At 41.4% G+C, this 23,026-nt stretch overlaps 1 protein-coding gene across 1 annotated transcript in view; it reads right to left on the reverse strand.

Annotated features, from left to right (window-relative positions):
* The window catches only part of KCNH8 (potassium voltage-gated channel subfamily H member 8), a gene marked incomplete at both ends in the record, with an annotated part of 347,867 nt that extends 326,672 nt beyond the window's left edge, over positions 1-21,195 (reverse strand). The window contains one exon of the mRNA XM_082624208.1: positions 21,120-21,195. Coding sequence (XP_082480334.1) covers positions 21,120-21,195 — 76 coding nt within the window. The remainder of the gene's footprint in view (positions 1-21,119) is intronic.
* Positions 21,196-23,026: the final 1,831 nt, after the last annotated feature.

The raw sequence follows: 23,026 nt of genomic DNA on the forward strand, positions 1-23,026 counted from the left end.
GATGATGGACACTTAGGTTGTTTCCAGCTCCGGGCTATTGTGAATAGAGCTGCAATGAACATTTTGGTACATGTCTCTTTTTGAATTATGGTTTCCTCAGGGTATATGCCTAGTAGTGGGATTGCTGGGTCATATGGTAGTTCTATTTTTAGTTTTTTAAGGAACCTCCATACTGTTCTCCATAGTGGCTGTACCAATTCACATTCCCACCAGCAGTGCAAGAGTGTTCCCTTTTCTCCACACCCTCTCCAGCATTTATTGTTTCTAGATTTCTTGATGATGGCCATTCTGACTGGTGTGAGATGATATCTCATTGTAGTTTTGATTTGCATTTCTCTGATGATTAATGATGTTGAGCATTCTTTCATGTGTTTGTTGGCAGTCTGTATATCTTCTTTGGAGAAATGCCTATTTAAGTCTTCTGCCCATTTTTGGATTGGGTTGTTTGTTTTTTTGATATTGAGCTGCATGAGCTGCTTGTAAATTTTGGAGATTAATCCTTTGTCAGTTGCTTCATTTGCAAATATTTTCTCCCATTCTGAGGGTTGTCTTTTGGTCTTGTTTATGGTTTCCTTTGCTGTGCAAAAGCTTTGAAGTTTCATTAGGTCCCATTTGTTTATCTTTGTTTTTATTTCCATTTCTCTAGGAGGTGGGTCCAAAAGGATCTTGCTGTGATTTATGTCATAGAGTGTTCTACCTATGTTTTCCTCTAAGAGTTTGATAGTTTCTGGCCTTACATTTAAGTCTTTAATCCATTTTGAGCTTATTTTTGTGTATGGTGTTAGGGAATGATCTAATCTCAAACTTTTACATGTCCTTGTCCAGTTTTCCCAGCACCACTTATTGAAGAGGCTGTCCTTTCTCCACTGTACATTCCTGCCTCCTTTATCAAAGATAAGTTGGCCATATGTGCATGGGTTTATCTCTGGGCTGTCTATCCTGATCCACTGATCTATCTTTCTGTTTTTATGCCAGTACCACACTGTCTTAATTACTGTAGCTTTGTAGTATAGTCTGAAGTCAGGGAGCCTGATTCCTCCAGCTCCGTTTTTCGTTCTCAAGATTGCTTTGGCTATTCGGGGTCTTTTATTTTTCCAAACAAATTTTGAAATTTTTTGTTCTAGTTCTGTGAAAAATGCCAGTGGTAGTTTGATAGGGATTGCATTGAATCTGTAGATTGCTTTGGGTAGTACAGTCATTTTCACAATATTGATTCTTCCAATCCAGGAGCATGGTATATCTCTCCATCTATTTGTATCTTCTTTAATTTCTTTCATCAGTGTCTTATAATTTTCTGCATACAGGTCTTTTGTCTCCTTAGGTAGGTTTATTCCTAGATATTTTATTCTTTTTGTTGCGATGGTAAATGGGAGTGTTTTCTTGATTTCATTTTCAGATTTTTCATCATTAGTGTACAGGAATGCCAGAGATTTCTGTACATTAATTTTGTATCCTGCTACTTTACCAAATTCATTGATTAGCTCTAGTAGTTTTTCGGTAGCATCTTTAGGATTCTCTATGTACAGTATCATGTCATCTGCAAACAGTGACAGCTTTACTTCTTCTTTTCCGATTTGGATTCCTTTTATTTCCTTTTCTTCTCTGATTGCTGTGGCTAAAACTTCCAAAACTATGTTGAATAAGAGTGGTGAGAGTGGGCAACCTTGTCTTGTTCCTGATCTTAGTGGAAATGGTTTCAGTTTTTCACCATTGAGGACGATGTTGGCTGTGGGTTTGTCATATATGGCCTTTATTATGTTGAGGAAAGATCCCTCTATGCCTACTTTCTGCAGGGTTTTTATCATAAATGGGTGTTGAATTTTGTCGAAAGCTTTCTCTGCATCTATTGAGATGATCATATGGTTTTTCTCCTTCAACTTGTTAATATGGTGTATCACATTGATTGATTTGCGTATATTGAAGAATCCTTGCATTCCTGGAATAAACCCCACTTGATCATGGTGTATGATCCTTTTAATATGCTGTTGGATTCTGTTTGCTAGTATTTTATTGAGGATTTTTGCATCTATGTTCATCAGTGATATTGGCCTGTAGTTTTCTTTCTTTGTGACATCCTTGCCTGGTTTTGGTATCAAGGTGATGGTGGCCTCGTAGAATGAGTTTGGGAGTGTTCCTTCCTCTGATATTGTTTGGAAGAGTTTGAGAAGGATAGGTGTTAGCTCTTCTCTAAATGTTTGATAGAATTCGCCTGTGAAGCCATCTGGTCCTGGGCTTTTGTTTGATGGAAGATTTTTAATCACAGTTTCAATTTCAGTGCTTGTGATTGGTCTATTCATATTTTCTATTTCTTCCTGAGTCAGTCTTGGCAGGTTGTGCATTTCTAAGAATTTGTCCATTTCTTCCAGGTTGTCCATTTTATTGGCATAGAGTTGCTTATAGTAATCTCTCATGATCTTTTGTATTTCTGTAGTGTCAGTTGTTACTTCTCCTTTTTCATTTCTAATTCTATTGATTTGAGTCTTCTCCCTTCTTTTCTTGATGAGTCTGGCTAATGGTTTGTCAATTTTGTTTATCTTCTCAAAGAACCAGCTTTTAGTTTGGTTGATCTTTGCTATCGTTTCCTTCATTTCTTTTTCATTTATTTCTGATCTGATCTTTATGATTTCTTTCCTTCTGCTAGCTTTGGGGGTTTTTTGTTCTTCTTTCTCTAATTGCTTTAGGTGCAGGGTCAGGTTGTTTACTCGAAATGTTTCCTGTTTCTTAAGGTGGGATTGTATTGCTATAAACTTCCCCCTTAGAACTGCTTTTGCTGCGTCCCATAGGTTTTGGGTCGTCGTGTCTCCATTGTCATTTGTTTCTAGGTATTTTTTAATTTCCTCTTTGATTTCTTCAGTGATCACTTCGTTATTGAGTAGTGTATTGTTTAGCCTCCATGTGTTTGTATTTTTTACAGATCTTTTCCTGTAATTGATGTCTAGTCTCATAGCATTGTGGTCGGAAAAGATACTTGATACAATTTCAATTTTCTTAAATTTACCAAGGCTTGATTTGTGACCCAAGATATGATCTATCCTGGAGAATGTTCCATGAGCACTTGAGAAAAATGTGTATTCTGTTGTTTTTGGATGGAATGTCCTATAAATATCAACTAAGTCCATCTTGTTTAATGTATCATTTAAAGCTTGTGTTTCCTTATTTATTTTCATTTTGGATGATCTGTCCATTGGTGAAAGTGGGGTGTTAAAGTCCCCTACTATGATTGTGTTACTGTCGATTTCCCCTTTTATGGCTGTTAGTATTTGCCGTATGTATTGAGGTGCTCCTATGTTGGGTGCATAAATATTTACAATTGTTATATCTTCTTCTTGGATCGATCCCTTTATCGTTATGTAGTGTCCTTCTTTGTCTCTTCTAATAGTCTTATTTTAAAGTCTATTTTGTCTGATATGAGAATTGCTACTCCAGCTTTCTTTTGATTTCCATTTGCATGGAATATCTTTTTCCATCCCTTTACTTTCAATCTGTATGTGTCTCGAGGTCTGAAGTGGGTCTCTTGTAGACAGCATATATATGGGTCTTGTTTTTGTATCCATTCAGCCACTCTGTGTCTTTTGGTGGGAGCATTTAGTCCATTTACATTTAAGGTAATTATTGATATGTATGTTCCTATTCCCATTTCCTTAATTGCTTTGGGTTGTTATTGTAGGTATATTCCTTCTGTTGTGCTTCTTGCCTAGAGAAGTTCCTTTAGCATTTGTTGTAGAGCTGGTTTGGTGGTGCTGAACTCTCTCAGCTTTTGCTTGTCTGTAAACGTTTTAATTTCTCCATCAAATCTGAATGAGATCCTTGCTGGGTAGAGTAATCTTGGTTGCAGGTTTCTCTCCTTCATCACTTTAATTATGTCCTGCCACTCCCTTCTGGCTTGTAGAGTTTCTGCTGAGAGATCAGCTGTTAACCTGATGGGGATTCCCTTGTGTGTTATTTGTTGTTTTTGCCTTGCTGCTTTTAATATGATTTCTTTGTGTTTAACTTTTGACAGTTTGATTAATATGTGTCTTGGTGTATTTCTCCTTGGATTTATTCTGTATGGGACTCTCTGTGCCTCCTGGACTTGATTAACTATTTCCTTTCCCATATTAGGGAAGTTTTCAACTATAATCTCTTCAAATATTTTCTCAGTCCCTTTCTTTTTCTCTTCTTCTTCTGGAACCCCTATAATTCGAATGTTGGTGCGTTTAATGTTGTCCCAGAGGTCTCTGAGACTGTCCTCTGTTCTTTTCATTCTTTTTTCTTTATTTTGCTCTGCATCAGTTATTTCCACTATTTTATCTTCCACCTCACTTATCCGTTCTTCTGCCTCAGTTATTCTGCTATTGATCCCATCTAGAGTATTTTTCATTTCATTTATTGTGTTTTTAATCGATGCTTGATTCATCTTTAGTTCTTCTAGGTCCTTGTTAACTGTTTCTTGCATTTTGTCTATTCTATTTCCAAGATTATGGATCTTGGAAATAGAATCTTGGATCAGCTTTACTATCATTATTCTGAGTTCTTTTTCAGGTAGACTGCCTATTACCTCTTCATTTGTTAGGTCTGGTAGGCTTTTATCTTGCTCCTTCACCTGCTGTGTGTTTTTCTGTCTTCTCATTTTGCTTATGTTACTGTGTTTGGGGTCTCCTTTTTGCAGGCTGTAGATTCGTAGTTCCCGTTGTTTTTGGTGTCTGACCCCAGTGGCTAAGGTTGTTTCAGTAGGTTGTGTAGGCTTCCTGGTGGGGGGGACTAATGCCTGTGTTCTGGTGGTTGAGGCTCGATCTTGTCTTTCTGGGGGACAGGTCCACGTCTGGTGGTGTGTTTTGGGGTGCCTACTGCCTTATTATGTTTTTAGGTAGCCTCTCTGCTAATGGGTGGGGTTGTGTTCCTGCCTTGCTAGTTGCTTTGCATAGGGTGACCAGCACTGTAGCTTGCTGGTCGTTGACTGAAGCTGGGTGCTGGTGTTGGGATGGAGATCTCTGGGAGATTTTCGCTGCTTGATATTATGTGGAGCTGGGAGGTCTCTTGTGGACCCGTGTCCTGAAGTTGGCTCTCCCACTTCAGAGGCACAGCACTGGCTCCTGGCTGCAGCACCAAGAGCCTTTCATCCACCCGGCTCAGAATAACAGGGAGAAAAGGTAGAGAGAAAGAATTAGTAGAAGAAAGAAAGAGAGAGGGAAAGAAAGGAAGAAGGGAAGAAAGGAAGGAAGGAAGGAAGAAAGAAAGGAGGGAGGGAGGAAGGATGGAAAGAAAGAAGGAAAGAAAGGAGGAAGGGAGGGAGGAAGGAAAGCAAAAGGAAGAGTGAATGGAAGAAGGGAGGGAGGGAGGGAGGAAGGAAAGAAAGAAAGAAAGACAGGAGGGAGGGAGGGCGGAAGGAAAGAAAAAGAAAGTGGAAAGAAGAAGGGTGGGAGGGAGGGAGGGAGGAAAGAAGAAAGAAGGAAAGGAGGAGCGGAGGGAGGGAGGGAGGAAGGGAAGGTAGGAAAAAAAGAAAGAGCAGGTAAAGTAAATTAGAATAAAGTATGAAATATAGTAGCGTTATTAAAATTAGAAAGTAATTATTGAAAAAAAAAAAAAACGGACCGATAGAACCCTGGGACATATGGTGGAAGCAAAGCTATAGAGAGAGAATCTTACACAGAAGATTACACATACACATTCACAAAAAGAGAGCAGGGGGAAAAATCAAAAATCTTGCTCTCCAAGTCCACCTCCTCAATTTGGAATAATTCGTTGTAAAAAGAGGAAAAGGGGGGAAAGTCTTAAATCTTGTCCTCAAAGTCCACTTCCTCAATTTGGGATGATTCGCTGTCCATTCATGCACTCCACAGACGCAGGGCACATCAAATGGACCGTGGAGCTTTAATCCGCTGCCTCCGAGACTGCACAGAGAGATTTCCCTGTCTCTGCTCTCACAGCTCCTGGTCTCAGCCTTGGACCCGGCCCCGCCTCTGTGCGTAGGTCGCCGGAGGGCGTCCGTTCTTCGCTCAGACAGGACGGGTTTAAAGGAGCCGCTGATTCGGGGGCTCTGGCTCACTCAGGCAGAGGGGAGGGAGGGGCGGGCAGTGTGGGGCGGGCCTGCGGCGGCAGAGGCCGGCGTGACGTTGCAGCAGCCCGTGGCGCTCCGTGCGCTTTACCGGGAAAGCTGCCCCCGGGTCTCGGGACCCCGGCAGTGGCGGGGTGCACAGGCCCCCCGGAAGGCGGGGCGGACAGCGACCCGCGCCCGCACACAGGCCCCGCGGCGGCGGGCGGCGGCGTCGGCGGCGGGCGGCGGCGGCGGGCCGCGTCGGCGGCGGCGGGCGGCGGCGGCGGTGGGCCGCGTCGGCAGCGGCGTCGGCGGCGGGCGTCGGCGGCGGGCGGCGGCGTCGGCGGGCCGCGGCGTCAGCGGCGGCCGCGGCGTCGGCGGCGTCGGCGGCGGGCCGCAGCAGCGTCGTCGGCGGGCCGCGTCGGCGGCGGCGGCGGCGGCGGCGGGCCGCAGCGGCGGCGGCGGCGGCGGCGGGCCGCGTCGGCGTCGGCGTCGGCGGTGGGCCGCGGCGTCGGCGGGCCGCGTCGGCGGTGGCGGCGGCGGCGGCGGCGGCGGCGGGCCGCGGCGACGGCGGCCGCCCACACCCGTCTCCGAGGTCCGCGCCTTACCCGCGGCTCGCGCCTGTCTCCAGCGCTTCCCTAAGCAGCCCTCTTAATGCCCTCTCCTCGCGCACCAGGAAACAAAAGGGAAAAAAGTCTCTTGCCTCTTCGGCAGCTCCAGACCCTTTCCCCGGACTCCCTCCGGGCTAGCCGTGGTGCACTAACCCCTTCAGGCTCTCTTCCTGCCGCCAGCCCCAGTCCTCTCCCTGCGCTCTGACTGAAAGCCGATACCCGAGCCTCAGCTCCCAGCCCCCCCGCCACGGCGGCCGATCAGACAAGCCTCTCGGGCTGGTGAGTGCCTGAGGGCACCGATCCTCTGTGCCGGAATCTCTCCGCTTTGCCCTCCACACCCCTGTTGCTGTGCTCTCCTCCGCTACTCCGAAGCTTTCCCCCTCCGCCACCTGTAGTCTCCGCCCGCGAAGGGGCTTGTAGTGTGTAGAAACCCTCCCTCCTTCACGGCTCCCTCCCACTGGTGCAGGTCCCGTCCCTATCCTATTGTCTCTGTTTATTCTTTTTTTCTTTTGCCCTACCCAGGTATGTGGGGAGTTTCTTGCCTTTTGAGGGGTCTGAGGTCTTCTGTCAGCGTTCAATAGGTGTTCTGTAGGAGTTGTTCCACGTGTAGATGAATTTCTGATGTATCTGTGGGGAGGAAGGTGATCTCCGCGTCTTACTCTTCCGCCATCTTCCTCCGGGGTCCTCAATGTATTCTTGTCTCACAGTTTGGTTTACAATCCTCGCTATCCACTAAAATGAAGTTTTTGATACTGTTTATTAAATACTTTGATTAAATATTTTCAAGTGATTTCAAATAAAATGAAAAGAAAATATAAAAGGTTCATTCAGAAAAGAATAATAACTGTCAGACACTTAGATTGTTTACAAAGCATTCATTCAAAGGCTCAGACACTTTAAAATTATGACTGATGACGACAGTAAAAAGAAAAACCATGTATTGCCATGCCACATGTTTTTTCTGTATTTAACAAACATCATGTAGTGTAACTACTGTAACTAATTCTTCATATATAAACATATTTGGTAACTTTGACCATTACAGCCTCTATAGTGATTGACAGAATGCACCATTTTGGGGGCAGAAAAATGTACTATGCATTCACTACATCCAAGTCCAAGCACATTTCTTCCTTCTCCATACATTGTTTAATTTAATGAACACTGTCTTTACTATGACACTGTGCTCTACCAAAACCTACATTTGTCTTCTCATCACAAAACAAGTAACTTTATTTTTAATCATCCATTTAACTGAATTTACAATAACATTTAAAATAATATATGATTTACCTTCTATAAAACAAACTTTGGAAAGCTTTACTTATATCCATAAATTTGATGCAAAAACTCAAGTATTATTAAGATTAATGGATTTTCCATAGAAAATCCTGACGGTATTAATAGTTATGAAGCTCTTCTACTATTGAATCAATACATTAACTACTGTTGCTTCATTTTTTTCTACATGTATAAGAAGACAAATCAAAACTGAATAAAAGTTTCAACAATAAAATAGTACTGACACATGCAAAAAAATTACTTAATTGCAAAAGCATTATGACAAGTGAAAGAAGGCGGACACCTCCACCTTCCCCACCCCCCACCCCCCACACACACACAAAAAAATGCTACATACTGTATGATTTGATTAACCTTACAACCTAGAAAAGGCAAAACCACAGGGATGGAAAACAGATTAGTTGTCCTAGGGACTGGAAGTGGGGGGAGGGTACTGACCTTGGGGAGAGGGGGGAGAGATACTGTTCCAAATCTTGATTGTGGTGGTGGTTTTATGACTGTACACATTTTGCAAAATTCATCGAATTATATACTTATAAGGGGTGATTTTACTACATGTAAATTATACCATTATAAACCTCACCAATGTAATAAATAATGATAATTTATTAAAATAAGAAAAATTTGGCACAAATTCTAAACCCAATGACTCTACATTATAAGTAGCACAGATATGGATCTGTGGTCCCCAACAAAATTCCAATAATACACACATGCAAAACAAAGAAAATAATGACTATTACACACACACATTCTAAAATTCTAAATAAAATATTAACAAGTAAAATTCTAAGTGAAATACTAAGTAAAACATTAACAAGTAAAACCTAGTAACATGTCCAAGAAACCTCTAATGAAAGAATGCAAAGATAGTTTATAAAATCTGTCAAAAGAATCCACCAAATTAATTAATTCAACAAGAAACATAGAATTATTTGAATAGATGATGAAAAGAGTTGATAAAATTGCTTAATAAAATAGGAATACATGACAAAATCTCTTAATAATAAAATATTTATTTCTCAAACTAGTGTTTAGAAAAACACTAAAATAATTCCTGTTAAAGTCAGGAACAAGAAGGATATTCTTTATCATCATCATTTTTATAGTATTTATAATACTAGCCAAAACAACTAGACAATAGGAAAAAAAATTAAGGGGACAGGGATTTCCCTGGTGGCACAGTGGTTAAGAATCCGCCTGCCAATGCAGGGGACACTGGTTCGAGCCCTGGTCCGGGAAGATCCCACATGCCACGGAGCAACTGAGCCCGTGCACCACAACTACTGAGCCTGCGCTCTAGAGCCCACGAGCCACAACTACTGAGCCATGTGCCACAGCTACTGAAGCCCGTGTGCCTAGAGCCCGTGGTCCACAACAAGAGAAGCCACTGCAATGAGAAGCCCGCGCACCGCAACCAAGAGTAGCCCCCGCTCACCACAACTAGAGAAAGCCTGCGCACAGTAACAAAGATTCAATGCAGCCAAAAAAAAAAAAAAAAAAAAAAAAAAAAAAAAAAATTAAGGGGGCAAAAAGTAAGACTTGTGAAAATTGGAAACAAGAAAACTAACTTTTCATTATTTGATGGCAATATTATTTGTTACCTTAAAACCTCAAAAAAAAAACAATTGCAAAATTATTACAAAGAATAATAGAAACTCAGCAAGCTGGCTGGTTAGAAAAACAATAAAATATAAGAATCAATAGCCTTCAAATAAATAAACATGGCTGAATTAGAAAAACTAAACGGTGGAAGAAAAGAATCCATTTTACATAACAGTTACAAAGATGAAATTACTAGGAATCAAATAAAGCAGAAATGTGCAAGAGCTTTATTGAGAATCCCAAAAAAGATGTGAAAGAAATACGTGGCAAATTTTTGGATATGAATTTTCAACATTATAAAAATGTCATTTTCCTCCAGGAGATTCCATTAAAAATATCATCGGGGTTTTTTTCCCACTATATAATCTGATTCTTAAGTTCCTGTGGACTTCCAAATAAGTATGATTAGCCAAGTAAAATTCTGGGGGGAAAAATAGAATGGAATGGGACTTTTGATGCACGTCATAAAACTTCTATAATTAAACCTGTGGAACTACACATAAAGAAAAAAATAGATGAATGTAATAGGATAGCAAGTCAAAATATAGAAATAATTACATATAGAAATATGGAATATGATAAACTAGATGTTTCAAATCAGTGTAGAAAAGATTAATTATTGAAAAATATTGTTAGAAAATTGGATAGGAATCTAGGAAGGAAAAATTTGATCCCTACGTTGTACTCAATAGATTAAATGACAGAACTTACTAATAGAGGAGAAAAAATTAACATACAAAATGAAACTATGGTAGAACACATAGGATGTATTTTTTAAATAATTTCGGAATAGAAAATACCTAAGTATGACACAAAACACAGAAATCATAAGGGGAAAATTGATTAATTCACTTACATAAAAAGAAAAAATCCCACCAAAATTGGAGAAAACATATACATTAACACCACCAGTAAAGTATTCATTTTGTTATTCTGTAAAGAGCTCATAGATGTCAAAAAGAGAATGCCAACAATTTAATTAATAAAGGGCAATGAATATGAACAAATAATGTCCAGGAAAGGAAATTCAAATAGAACTTAAATATATTAAATAATGCTCAACTTCACTTACAGTAAAGTAAATGTATGTTAAAAATTACAATAGGAAGCCACTTTTTATCTATTAGTTCAAAAGCAATTCAAGAGATGGAAAAAAAGAATGAATACACTGAAATGCTAGGCAAATATTAGCTATTATTACTATCTTCCAAATAATTTTATAACGTTTATTCAAATCAAAAGTTACAATGCAAAACAAAAGCTCCAGTCTCAAGACATTCATTCTCCTTCACAATTAATGGAATCACAACAGAAACATTTATTTCTGCATTGAGATAAAAAATATGCCCCATTTAATCTTCTACATGATTCTCTCCATTGGAGGAATAGCCAGAATATCACACTTAAGGACAAGCTACTTCCTGTCAAAGTGGGTACTTGACAGTTTGATAACACCTGAACTTCTTACATAGATCATTTTTTCTAGACAATCAAAATATGGAAAGACTGAATAGCACTCTGATCTCAGTTCCCTCTAGTTCAATAACTAGAGTAAGAAACTGGTTGGACTCACAGGTACAATAAGGAAATCTGTCCAAAAGAAAAGAAAAAGAAAAACATGAAAAAAGAAAAGAGCTTTAAATTAGATTTGAGAGTTAGAGAGCTAGGTACCCTTATTTCTGACTGTAAGTTCATTGTAAAGGTAAATGACTGCTGTTAAAAGTGCCTGACACTGGAGAATATATTTCTCCCAATAAAAGCAGACTCAAAATAGGTAGAAGAATTCCCTCTGTAAAACACTAACAAGGTAAAAATACAAAATGATGTCACTATAACAGCCATGAGAATTAGAATATCTTCTACGGAAAGATTAGCCTGACAACAAAACTATCACAAGGAAGTTCTAAAGTCAGCAAATTCTAAACACCAAAATCTCAAAGAAAATGGGTTTCTTTATTTAAAAAAAAATGGACAGTAGATTTTCTTTGATGAACAAAACTGCTTTTCACAGTGAGTGCACTTAGTAGTTCCAGATATGAGTCTTAAATACCAATCTAAACACATTCTTAAGTGACAAGTACTTAAAGCATAGTATATCAAAAGAGAAAAACAAAGCAGCATATGAACTAGAAAGGGCTAAAATCTTTAAAGCAGAAATCCCTTCTTGCAAGATTTAGAAACTAGAAATGATATCACAGATTGTCCCAGTCTGTTTATACTTACTATTAAAAAACCACATTTTAGAGGCAGTGTGATATAGTAGCAAAATCACAGGCTATAGTAGAAAAATCACAGGCTACTGTGATAACATTGGAAAAGTTCTGAGCTTGAGTCCTGTCATCTGGAACAGAAAGGGGACTGCCTGCCTTCTTGCTGTGTTGGGTTGTGTAGGAACAGATAAAGCACCAGCACAGCACACAGCATGCAGGCAGACATGCCCTGAATGGTAGTCACTATTATCATTAGAGTTTTATAAAATCAATTAGTACTTCAACCATGTGAAAATGAGGGGCTAGAAGCCAGTCTAGAATTATGTCTCGAAACTAAATTTAACCACATAGCACTGTATAAAAGGAGTACCAGTTACCAGTGAAGGGAAATAAAGACAATTAATATATAGACCTGGCCTTTAAGAAATATGAAATTCTTCTACCAAAAAAACATTTATTGAGCAAACACTTTCTTCCAAGTATAAGTCCAAGTGAGGAAGATTTGAAGGAGTTGATGGTTGAGTGTTGAAATCCGAAAGCAGATCATTAGAGCACACAGAGGAGCTGACTGGAGGGATGGGATGGGCAAGGTAACATGGCAGCAGAGAGGAAATGTCACCTGGCTCTACTTGGAGCCTCACAGAAAGAGTTTGGACAGAAGGGGACCTTCAGGATGGGTGCCATGCAGAGGCCCAGGATGAGCAAGCGGGGTGTTTGGGGTGAGTATGTCTGCAGCCTCAGGAGGCAGTGGCTGGAAAAGATGCTGCCAAATCATCTTGGGGTTAGATGACCCAAAGGGCTTTGGACATCCTCCAAGAGGTATCAGGGAACCGGTGGGCAGTTACATGATTAAATGATGATAGTGCTTTTAAGGAAAATCACTCTGGGGACAATGCAGACTGAAGGGGGCACAAGCGGGTCAGATGAGAGCTTATGGCCACGGGAGTCTAGACAGAGTAAGGTTGCAATTGTGTCGCTAAGAAACAGGATCCAAACTAAAGTAAAAGCAAGGAAGAGGGAGATGAGAAGCCAAATTAGGGCATTTCTAAGTGAAATCTCAAAGACCTGATAACCAATCTGATGCATGCGCAGTCGAGGCCGACTCAGATTTCTAGCCTGAAGAAATGGGTGGGTGGTGATGCCAATTATGGGGCCAGAGAATAAATAGGCTTCATGGGCTAGAAAAGATTATTAGTTCATTTGGGGACATGTGAATTTTGAAGGGCTTGAGGGAGATGGATAGTTGTATTAACAGCTAAAAAGGAAAGCAAAATTTATCTTCCAGGGAATTTATAAGGCAAGAACTACGTTTGACTGTTTAAATTACTGAGAAAACTCTTCAATCACTCCAGTTGCTAAGTATGAACTATAACACAGGTAAAGTTGAAGTCTCATCATTTTTGTTTGTAGGCTCTGCTAAACCAAAATGGATTTTAAAACTTAGTGTTTAGACTGTATCAGCAAATATGTATGGCCTGGGTGAACGGACTTCTCTGCAGATGTTGCAGTTCTGTACCTCTGTCTGTTGGCATTTCTCCAGTGGCTTCACAGGGATGGAATTCTAGCACACCCTCAATTCTTTTTCTTCTCCACAGGCGTCATTCTACAGTACAACACAGGGGTGAGCAGCCCTGGAGGAGAACAGCACTCACCTTGTGGTCAGAAATCAATCTTTCCCTTTCCTAAGAGAAAGTTAGCTTCCTGGGCAGAGCAGACATCCATAAGCAAATGAAGAACACTCAATTCCGCTGCGTAATAGGGGACCCTTGTTCAAGTGTAAAGCCTTTATTAGGACAGATAGTAAGAAGTGTCTTAGTGATTTGGTATGCACACCTGGAAACACTGCAAGAGGTAATACTTCTACATGTATAACCGAATCACTTTTCTGTACACCTGAAACTAAATAGCATTGTTAATTAACTGCATTCCAATATAAAATAAATGTTTTAAGAAAATAGTTAATTAAAAGCATCTAGACATAGGGGCCAGATACACACACACACAGTACAACAATATCTTGCTTTTTCAGTGGCAAGACCAAGCCAATGTAGCTGTTTCCAATTGAGGCCCATGGGCTTGAGGGACTCTCAGCTTTGTCCAGAGAACCCAAGCTAAAATTCAGACACTAAGTATTGTAAACCTTAATGGGTAGAAGCTGAAAAAATGGTAAAAACTCTTGTGAAAGCTGCAAGTAATTTCTAGCTAGAAAGAATGAACACTTCAGGAGGAAAGGGGGAAGCGGCAATATAGGGGTCGGGGATTAAGAGGTACAACTCTTAGGTATAAAATAAGCTACAAGGATATATTGTACAACATGGGGAATATAGCCAATATTTTATAATAACTATAAATGGAATATGACCTTTAAAATTTGTGAATCACTCTATTGTACACCTGTAACATATAATATTGTATGTCACCTATACTTCAATTAAAAAAAAGAAAAAAAGAAGAAGAAATATCTTCAGTTTCAAGACTGACATTTCTCCCGTATCATGCATCAGCCTGTACAACATGGGAAGGTTGAGAGCTTTTACACCAGGCATACAGGACAACACATTTCTCTTACCGAGACATGGGTCTACCACCTCCGATGGCTTATTATGACAAAGCACCCTGGCTTCAAAGATGTTCCTCGTCTGGCCTTATTGACTTTCCATTGTCCCGTTGCCTCTACACTGACCCTTTCACGTCCTCTAAGATACTTGGTATCCTCCTTAAACGCCCCCCTTTCCAGCCTCAAGAACAAGTGCTGCACAAATTGACCAAGTAAATGGAATACTGTTTCTTGCCCTTATCATATATGAGCCAATCATTCCCACCCAGAAGTCATTTACTATATGACTCCCCCCAGCTCATTCCCCCCCAGAGGAAATCATTCCTCCCTCATCTAAATGTACACAGTCCTTCACCCTGAACAGTTGCATCCCCTTCCAACCTATGTGATGGTAATTTGTGCATACTTTTATTGACCTCTTTGAGAGAAGGACAAGCATGATTTTTCCCAAAGATCCTAGCATAATGGCTTTGTATATAGTCAGCATGGATTAAATAGCATTGAAGAAATGTTTGATTGATTGAATAAAGTAAAGATTTCCTAAGAGAGCCTGTGCCCTCCCAGATATGTGTTGGATCTGGTCTACAGGCAACACCAAACGCCAGAGCCTAGAAAAAATTGTGGGTATAACTTCTATTCTTAACATGTTAGCTATCTATTTTACTCTATATGATGATGTCAAAACAAAATTATCTGGTATTTTTAAAGACTACATAATAAAATTTTTCTTCTTATTTGTATATCTCACCCATCCAAAGAAATGCATTTCTGGTAAATACCTAAATCCAAATTTTTGTAAATCAAACACTTTGTTCATTGCAGGGAAGTTTTGAGAACCCATGCAATAAGTCCTTTGTAAGATAAAGAATTCATCTCCAAAGTCAAAAGAATGAAAATAAATAATTCCTCTTTCCTTATCCCTCTTCTCTATTCTCTCCTCCCTCTCCCTCTCTTGTTCATTCTTTTTTTCTGTTTTTTTAGTAAACTTGGAATAAAGTTTACATAAAGAAAGTTATTTAATTTAACTCAGTCAACCTCAATATAAGAGTGCATAATGGGGAGTTTCTTAAAATCTGAAACATGGTTAGAAGCATAAGAAAAAGATGGAAAACATACTGTTTCAAAACAGTCCACATACGAACCCAGTAACAGAACTGGTTAAGAAGGTAAATAAAGTGGAAGCAGCTCAGTCACCTTAGAATACAAGGACCTGTCTTGCGTCCTTTGCAGATGCCACATTTGTGGACTGGTTCACCCGCCAGTGCAGATTAAGATACCCGTACACAGACCAACAGACCCCATGTAACCTTCCTTATCTGGAAGGAAGAAGCACCCTGTCAAGAGACTGGGATTAATATTCTGAAAATATCCCTATGTCTCCCACATTACTTGTAGATCAGAGAATGAAGAATCTGATTAACACAGCTGACTAACACGGCTAGGCTAGGTTGACTCATATGCCATCACCAAATATAAAGACAAACCCTCCCTCCAGTGAGCTGGGCCTTACATTCACAAACTCTGCTGATGCAAGCTCAGCAGAGTTTACGTGCGTACAGAATTACATAGAGCATGCTCAATAAATCTGCTTCACAGAAGAACAGATGTGAGAACGTTAGGCTTCGTATAATAGTACAGCAATGGGACAGCACCGGTAGCAAGTCGAATTCTAAACTGGCTCCCGAGATTCCTAATCCCTTGTGTAAACACTCCATCTAGTCCCTTTCCCTTGAGTTTGGACAGGTCATATTATTTTAGAAGGGATTTTACAGATGTAATTAAGATCCATAATCAGTCAACTTTGAGTCAAAAGGGAGATTATTCTGGGTAGGCCTGACCAAGGTGAGCTTCTAAACGACAGGCATTCCTGCTGATCTTTTTTTCAATTTTTATTGGAGTATAGTTGATTTACAATGTTGTGTTAGTTTTAGGTGTACAGCAAAGTGAATCAGTTATACATATACATATGTATATGTATAACTCTTTTTTTAGATTATTTTCCCATACAGGCCATTACAGGGTATTGAGTAGAATTCCCTGTGGTATACAGTAGGTCCTTATTGCTTACCTATTTTATAGATAGTAGTGTGTCAATCCCAATCTCTCAGTTTATCCCACCTCTCCCCTTTCCCCCAGTCACCGTAAGTTTGTTTTCTACCTCTGCGAGTCTATTTCTGTTTTGTACAGAAGTTCATTTGTACCCTTTTTTCAGATTCCACATATAAGCGATATCATACTATATTTGTCCTTCTCTGTCTGACTGACTTCACTTAGTATGATCATCTCTAGGTCCACCCATGTTGCTGCAAACGGCATTATTTCATTCCTTTTTATGGCTGAGTAATTGTGAAGAAGTAAGCTGTTCTGTTGTAAGAGGGCCTGGGGAAGAGGCCGTGTGTCAGGAGGCGGAAGGAAGCCTCCAGTTGCTGAGAAAAGGAACTAAATTCTGCCAGCAACCACGAGAGCTTGGAAGGGGGCCTCGAGCCTCAGCTGGCAACTTGGTTTCAGCCTTGTAGTCTCCGGAAGCCCTGAGCACAGGACCCAGCTAGTCTTTGCCTGGATGTCTGGCCTACGGAAAGTGTGAGATGATAAGCCACTGAATGCGTGGTAATTCAGTATCCGGAAATAGAAAACTGACGTGGGAACTGTCTCTCTAAACATACAGAATGGGAATAAGAGACTACTCATGGCATGCAAAAAATACAAACGAGTCTTTATGAACTCCCATTTGTGGGGCGATATCTATGGAGTGCTAGGTATTTCTTTGAATGTTTTCATGTAACAGCCTTTTACAGACAGACCCATACATAATGAAGCTCATTCTTTTTTATTAGCCAAATACCTCTGATGATATTCTTCTAACTACAACCCAGCAAAGACTTAGGAAGTCCCCACTGTCCCCTTCCTTATTGTGTCCCTTTCCTACAGCATTGGGTACATTACCCTTCTCTCTATGCTTCTGAAGTTAAGAGATCTATGTACCTTGATGAAAGTATAAAGGGGAAGAGAAACTCCATTGAGTTTCCTCTGGAAAGGAAGCGTTTCAATTTAACAAATTTCCTTGGACCATTTTGAACAGGAGTACATAAAACATATGCAAATACAAATGAATGTCTAAACCACCATTATTTCTGAATACTTTGAATGGAATCTCCTTGATAAGAGTCTACTGGGCTACAAACTTCCTTTAGAGCTTAGATCTTGTCTCACTAACCCCAAAGAGAAAGAATTGTTCTTGCCAAATTTTGATGTGACTGGAAAATGTAGGCTAATGCACCATTTTGTTGGAAAATGGACACTTCCCTTTGAAAGTTTTATATCCTCAAAGAAATGTGTTTTTCTCAAATGGTACCCTGTGGCAAATATTTGTACTGAAAAACTATTTTTTAAAATATGTACTTATGTGTTCTGTTATTATCATTTCCCTTTGTCCAGATTAATATTCATGTACTTAAAGCAAAAGCCTATTCAGAAAGGATTTTTTAAAGTATATTAAATGTGTAAAAAAAAAAAAGAACGATGTAAAAATAAACTATATGCAGGTCATAATGTTAAGATTGTGTGTGTGTGTGTATGTGTGTGTGTTTAAGTGTTTCAAGTGAGAAGTATGGCTATATGCAATGAGTCAAAGAATTTCACTGGAGTTACCCTTTTCCCCTAAATGGGGTACACATATTCAATGTTTGCAAGCTTCTTAGTTTTTCTAAGTCTCATTTACATTCAGTTAAACATAAACCAGGAGAACATATTTCAAGAGTAAATATATGTCAGGGTAGTTTTATGTGAAAAGATTTATATTTTCCAATAGTTTTTTAAAATTATATTGAATATGAGAAAAAAGTTTCAATTAATGGTCCACTATTGACTTTCAATCCTGACCATCAGCTCACTTCTTAAATATTAAAAAGAAAAAGTATCCTATTATGTTCAATAATAAAGTGTCACTAGGTGACAAAATATATTATTAACTTATTTTATGTTGCCCTGTGATGATAATAACTCAACTGATAAATTAGTAAGATTATGTTATAGGCTTTTCTTGTCATATATTTAATTTTTCCTGGGAGAAATTTTACATGATGTTTTAAGATTTATTATTTTCCATTTCAGTATTAAATCAATAAAGATAATAATAATATTTCATGGTGGTTAAGTTAGCAAGGTGATTTGCTAGGGTTATTGTTTGCTTTCTTATTTTTTCAATGATATTGTCCAAAATAAAACAAAATAAGAAACATGACTATAAAATATACCTAACAAGGCAGAAAATGTACCAAGTAAACACATTACATTTTGAGTATAATAACATTATGCACTCTCCAGTATAATTTTTATTTGGGCGAATGGCAATTTTGCTAATTTAAAACTTTCAAATGGTTTTATCTTGCACAAGAAAATAAATGACTGTTATAAAAAAAAATCAACAGAAAGAAGGATGATCATAGGAAAAGAGTTTCAGGGATAGTAATTATACTTAATAAAATTGTGTCAACACATAAAAGATAGAAAAAGATAAACTAAATATTTAGCAGGCAAAATGATATGCCATGATGTTAGCAAAATTTGTGGCTTAAATTTGCTTAAAGTATTTTTTTAAATTTCAGGTTATTCAAGTCATCTTCCAATTCAAATGAAAAGGATACAGTCCTCTTTCCTTGAGTGGGGTTTATTGGGATGAGGGGTATCTTTAAAAGTTCTCAACAAAATTTTGCTAAAGTAAAACTTTATGTCACTCATTACTTTGAAATTTGCTTCACTGATTTTCAGAATAATTTCATACAAAGTGGTTCCCTCCAGGAATCCCACAGACCCTTGGAGAACAGACCAAGCATGATCTCCAACAGTTTTAGTTTTACTAATATTCTGAATGCTGGTTATGTGATGATGGTCTTCCCAAACAACGATTTAAAACTTCTAACCTTCTATTTTATTCACATTAATGTGTAGTTAAAATAGAAAAAGAGCTATATTCACTAGTACACCATTCTTTCTCTACATGCCTTCTGTCTATCAAATGTTATAGTGAAAGAGGCAGAGGTCGCCTCACACAGATGATCCAAAGCCCCTCTCATTAGCAACTGGTACTTAAATATATCCCTGCAGTAATTCCCAGGGCTATGCTGGGAACACACTGCGTTCCATTCAACTTTAAATGACAATGAGATAAGCAACTACCATTTACCAGTTAGCTCATTTTCAATACATGCACTTGTGATCAATATCGAAAGTCTTTTGGGTTTAAATTTGCAACTTCAAAAACAAACATCCACTAGAAACTGATCAGTTCCTAGGTAATAAATAGTAGCAACCACAATCATGCATGAAGATAGCAGTGGTGATTTTGTGTAGTGGTTGGGTGGTGGGTATGATGTCACTGGCAGGGGTTTGAAATTTTATTATATTTTTCTATTATTATCTAAGGAAGACAAATAAATAATAGCATTGCACTTCACTCATACAGTCTGACACATCTAGAACATAAAAGGGGAAGGAAAGGCTAAAGATAAAGATGAAAACACTGGAAAGAATGTTCACACCAACTACCCTGAGTAGGCTGGTGGTTGAAAACTAAAATTGAATAAAATCCAGTAAATAGTTCATTTCTCCCTCATATAAACTTTTCCAACTACTCCTGAAGTGCGAAAGTCCAGGATTTACTTCCCACTGTAGTAAGACTGTGTATCCAGACGACTGGAGTGAAAATAGAGTTAGATGTGCTCTCTCACATCAGCTCCAAGAAATATGCCATCATCCTAAAAAACAATGATGCCTGAATCACTACTAGCCTTTAGAACCAATGAGTTTCTACAAGTCTTGTGTAACAGGCAGAAAAGGAAAGATAGCACGCAGAAGCAGCAGAAGCAACATAATCTAGGAGGAAGGTGTGGATATTCACAGTGAAACCAATTGATAGCTTTTGCTGGGGGTGAAAGTACAGACTCCTCATTACAGGGAAAACCAACTGGTCAAGAAGAGGGGAGTTTGAGAAGCCTGGGAAGGAACGGGGACCTGACCGTGGTCCTGAAAGAGAACAACTTGCAAACGTTTCCCAACAGTCTCCAAGAATCCACACACCATATCTTTGCTTTTAAACAGAAGCTTAAACAAGCTAAGCGTCCAATAATATTCACCCTCAAAAAAATTATGTTGAAACTTCCTCTTATGATCAGATCAACCTTTATATAACGCCCGGCTTCTCCTTCTCCAACAGTCTCTCCTCGAGTGTTAGTATAATTTCAGATTGAAAGGTATGCTACCTCTCAATACCTGAGAAGCAGGAATCGGGATTCTGACAAACTCAACGTTTAGAATTCTACGGGAAGCTTACACTTGGCAATCTTGATTCTAGTTGCATTTCTTAAACTCAGATGGTATCATGCCTATCCAAAACACATCACAGAATGAAGCTCCATAGACGAGGAACATTCCAAACTCTCCCTATAATTTACGGAGCCTTGAAACTCTATAAGGACAGATTGGCAATTCACCAATATGGACAATTTTCATTTTCACTTCATAAAATTAATAAAAACCGAGGAACTAAGGGTCCCTCAGTGAACACGGGTGTCGGTCTTTCTTCAGGTTCTTTTCCAGACTTTCCAAACCTAAGAGTCAAGGGGGCCAGCTACACCGAAGTGTTAATACTACACCGAACCATGAGAGGAAAAAAATTCTCCGCACAAAAGACACCTCGGCAGGAACATAAGGAAACAAAATCCACTGGTGCAAAAAGGAGGGTGGGAACGAAAGTAATTTATAGGAGAAAAATCATTCAAAAAAAAAAAAAAAACCCATGCAACTCATCGAAGTGCAAGACTTACGTGTTCCGTCAAAACGGGTGGCGATGGTGTCGAGGAAGGTGTTCTGGGGCGCCAGTAATCCTTTCATAACCGGCATTTTTCCAGCGTGGTGTGAAATTCTCCATCAAACTTTGTCCAGAGGATGGTTCGAGAGGAAAGTGCCAAGAAGGGAGACGGGGAGCGTGATGACGGCAGGGGAGGGGGGCCCGACGCGGTGATGGGGCCGCTCGAGAGAAGGGGGTGGATGGAAGGAGCGAAGGAGCTGGTTCCAGCCGCCACGGCTCCGGCAGGAACAGCCCCGAGATCGCTCGCAGAGCCCGCCCCGCACCTCCAGGCTCAGCCGGGCGCAGGCTCCCTCTCCCGCCCCCTCCACCTCCGCCAGCTCCGAGAAGCCCCACCGTCCCTCCGCGGGCGGCAGAGCCCGCCAGGCGCCGCCGCGCAGCCCGCTCGCCCGGGAAGAACCCGCGGTGGCCCGGGGCGCCGCAACCTGACCTCAGGCGCTGGGGTCGCGGAAGGCGGCGCTCGAGGTTGGGCGAGGCTCGAAGTCACGGAGCCTGTCCGTCTCCCAGGGGCGCCGGGAAACGCGAGCGATCACGACTCCCACCCCCCGGGAGCCGCTGAACAAAGACCCCTTTGTTCCCGCTCTGTCCCTCTCCCGGGGAGACCAGAGTCCCGTGGGTGTGGTATTGGAGAAGGGGAGGAGACAGGTCGGGCAGGTACCCGGCCGCCCAGAACTTGGGAGCGGGGACGTCCCCCTGCGGTGTCCGCGAGAGCTGAGGCAGCCAGGCGCCCCCGGGGGAGGTGGCCCCCTTCCGGCGCAGCTGCCGCTGCGAAGTGCCCGCGACCCGAGCAAGGCAGCCTGGAGTGAGTTGCAAGGCCCCCTCCCCAGTCCCCCGGGTCTTTCAACCGGGAAAATGATGCAAAGCACCGGGGTCTTCCCACCTCCCCATCCTGGGCTCCGGAAGGGGTGTTTCAGCCCCTCTCCCCAAATTACCATTAGTCTCCGCAAGCCATTCTAAACTAAAAGAATATAATAAAATAATAGCTTTTTATAGGGATAATGAATGGTTTCCCACTCTGCGGTGAAATGTGAACAAAACCTTTCTAGAAAAGTTTGCTGTTGCTATTGGTTTGAAAAATACAATGTCAAGTACAACCCGTAAGGTTGCTTCATAAATATAGTTGCAGCACAAAAGAGCCTCGCCTGCCCTTCATCTCCTTCCCAGACCGGCACCTCCAGGTAGAAAGCCTGGCCGAGTTCCCGGCACGGCCAGCATCTGGGAAAACGAAAGTGGTCCCTCCCGGTCCCGCCCCCCTTGCTGGCGCGGGGACTCCCTCCCGGGAAAGCCTCTCCCAAGCCCGGGACGCAGCGCCGCTGGGAGTGCAGGACCCCCGGAGCCGGGAACACCTGGTAGGGAAGAGGATGTAGGAGGAAAGTTGAGAGCCCGGGGTGGAAAAACAAACGTCGGCCCAGGTGCCAGTGCACCCGGAAGGAGAGGATGGGGGGAAGCGAACAGGTGAGAGAGCCGCGGCCAGGGAAGCCGGGTCCGCGCCGCCGGGAAGCTCGGGCGCCTGGCGGGAGGTGAGAGCGCCCGCCCCTCACTACTGCGGAGAAGGAGGCTCCTTGTTTGGATTCTCCCGGCTGGTGGGGCATCTGGGGGACCCTAAGGGTGTCGTCACGGCAGCCCAGGGCTCCCGAAGGGCGGGGGGTGTCGAGGGGGAGGGACGCATCTCCCTCTCCCCGCCCCCGGTCCCCCTTCCTCGTGATGCACTTCCTGCGGCCGAGGATTCCCTTTGTGTTGAAATTCAAGAAGATCCGGCCGCCGCGCGCAGCCAGCGGGGCGGGGGCGCGCCCGGCAGGGGAGGGGATTCCTGAGTGGGTGGTGCGGTGCTGCAGAGGCCGGTAGGGGTTGTGGGGTCTCCCGGCC

Source organism: Mesoplodon mirus (assembly GCF_964341445.2).
Source record: "Mesoplodon mirus genome assembly, chromosome: 6".
NCBI lineage: Eukaryota > Metazoa > Chordata > Mammalia > Artiodactyla > Ziphiidae > Mesoplodon > Mesoplodon mirus.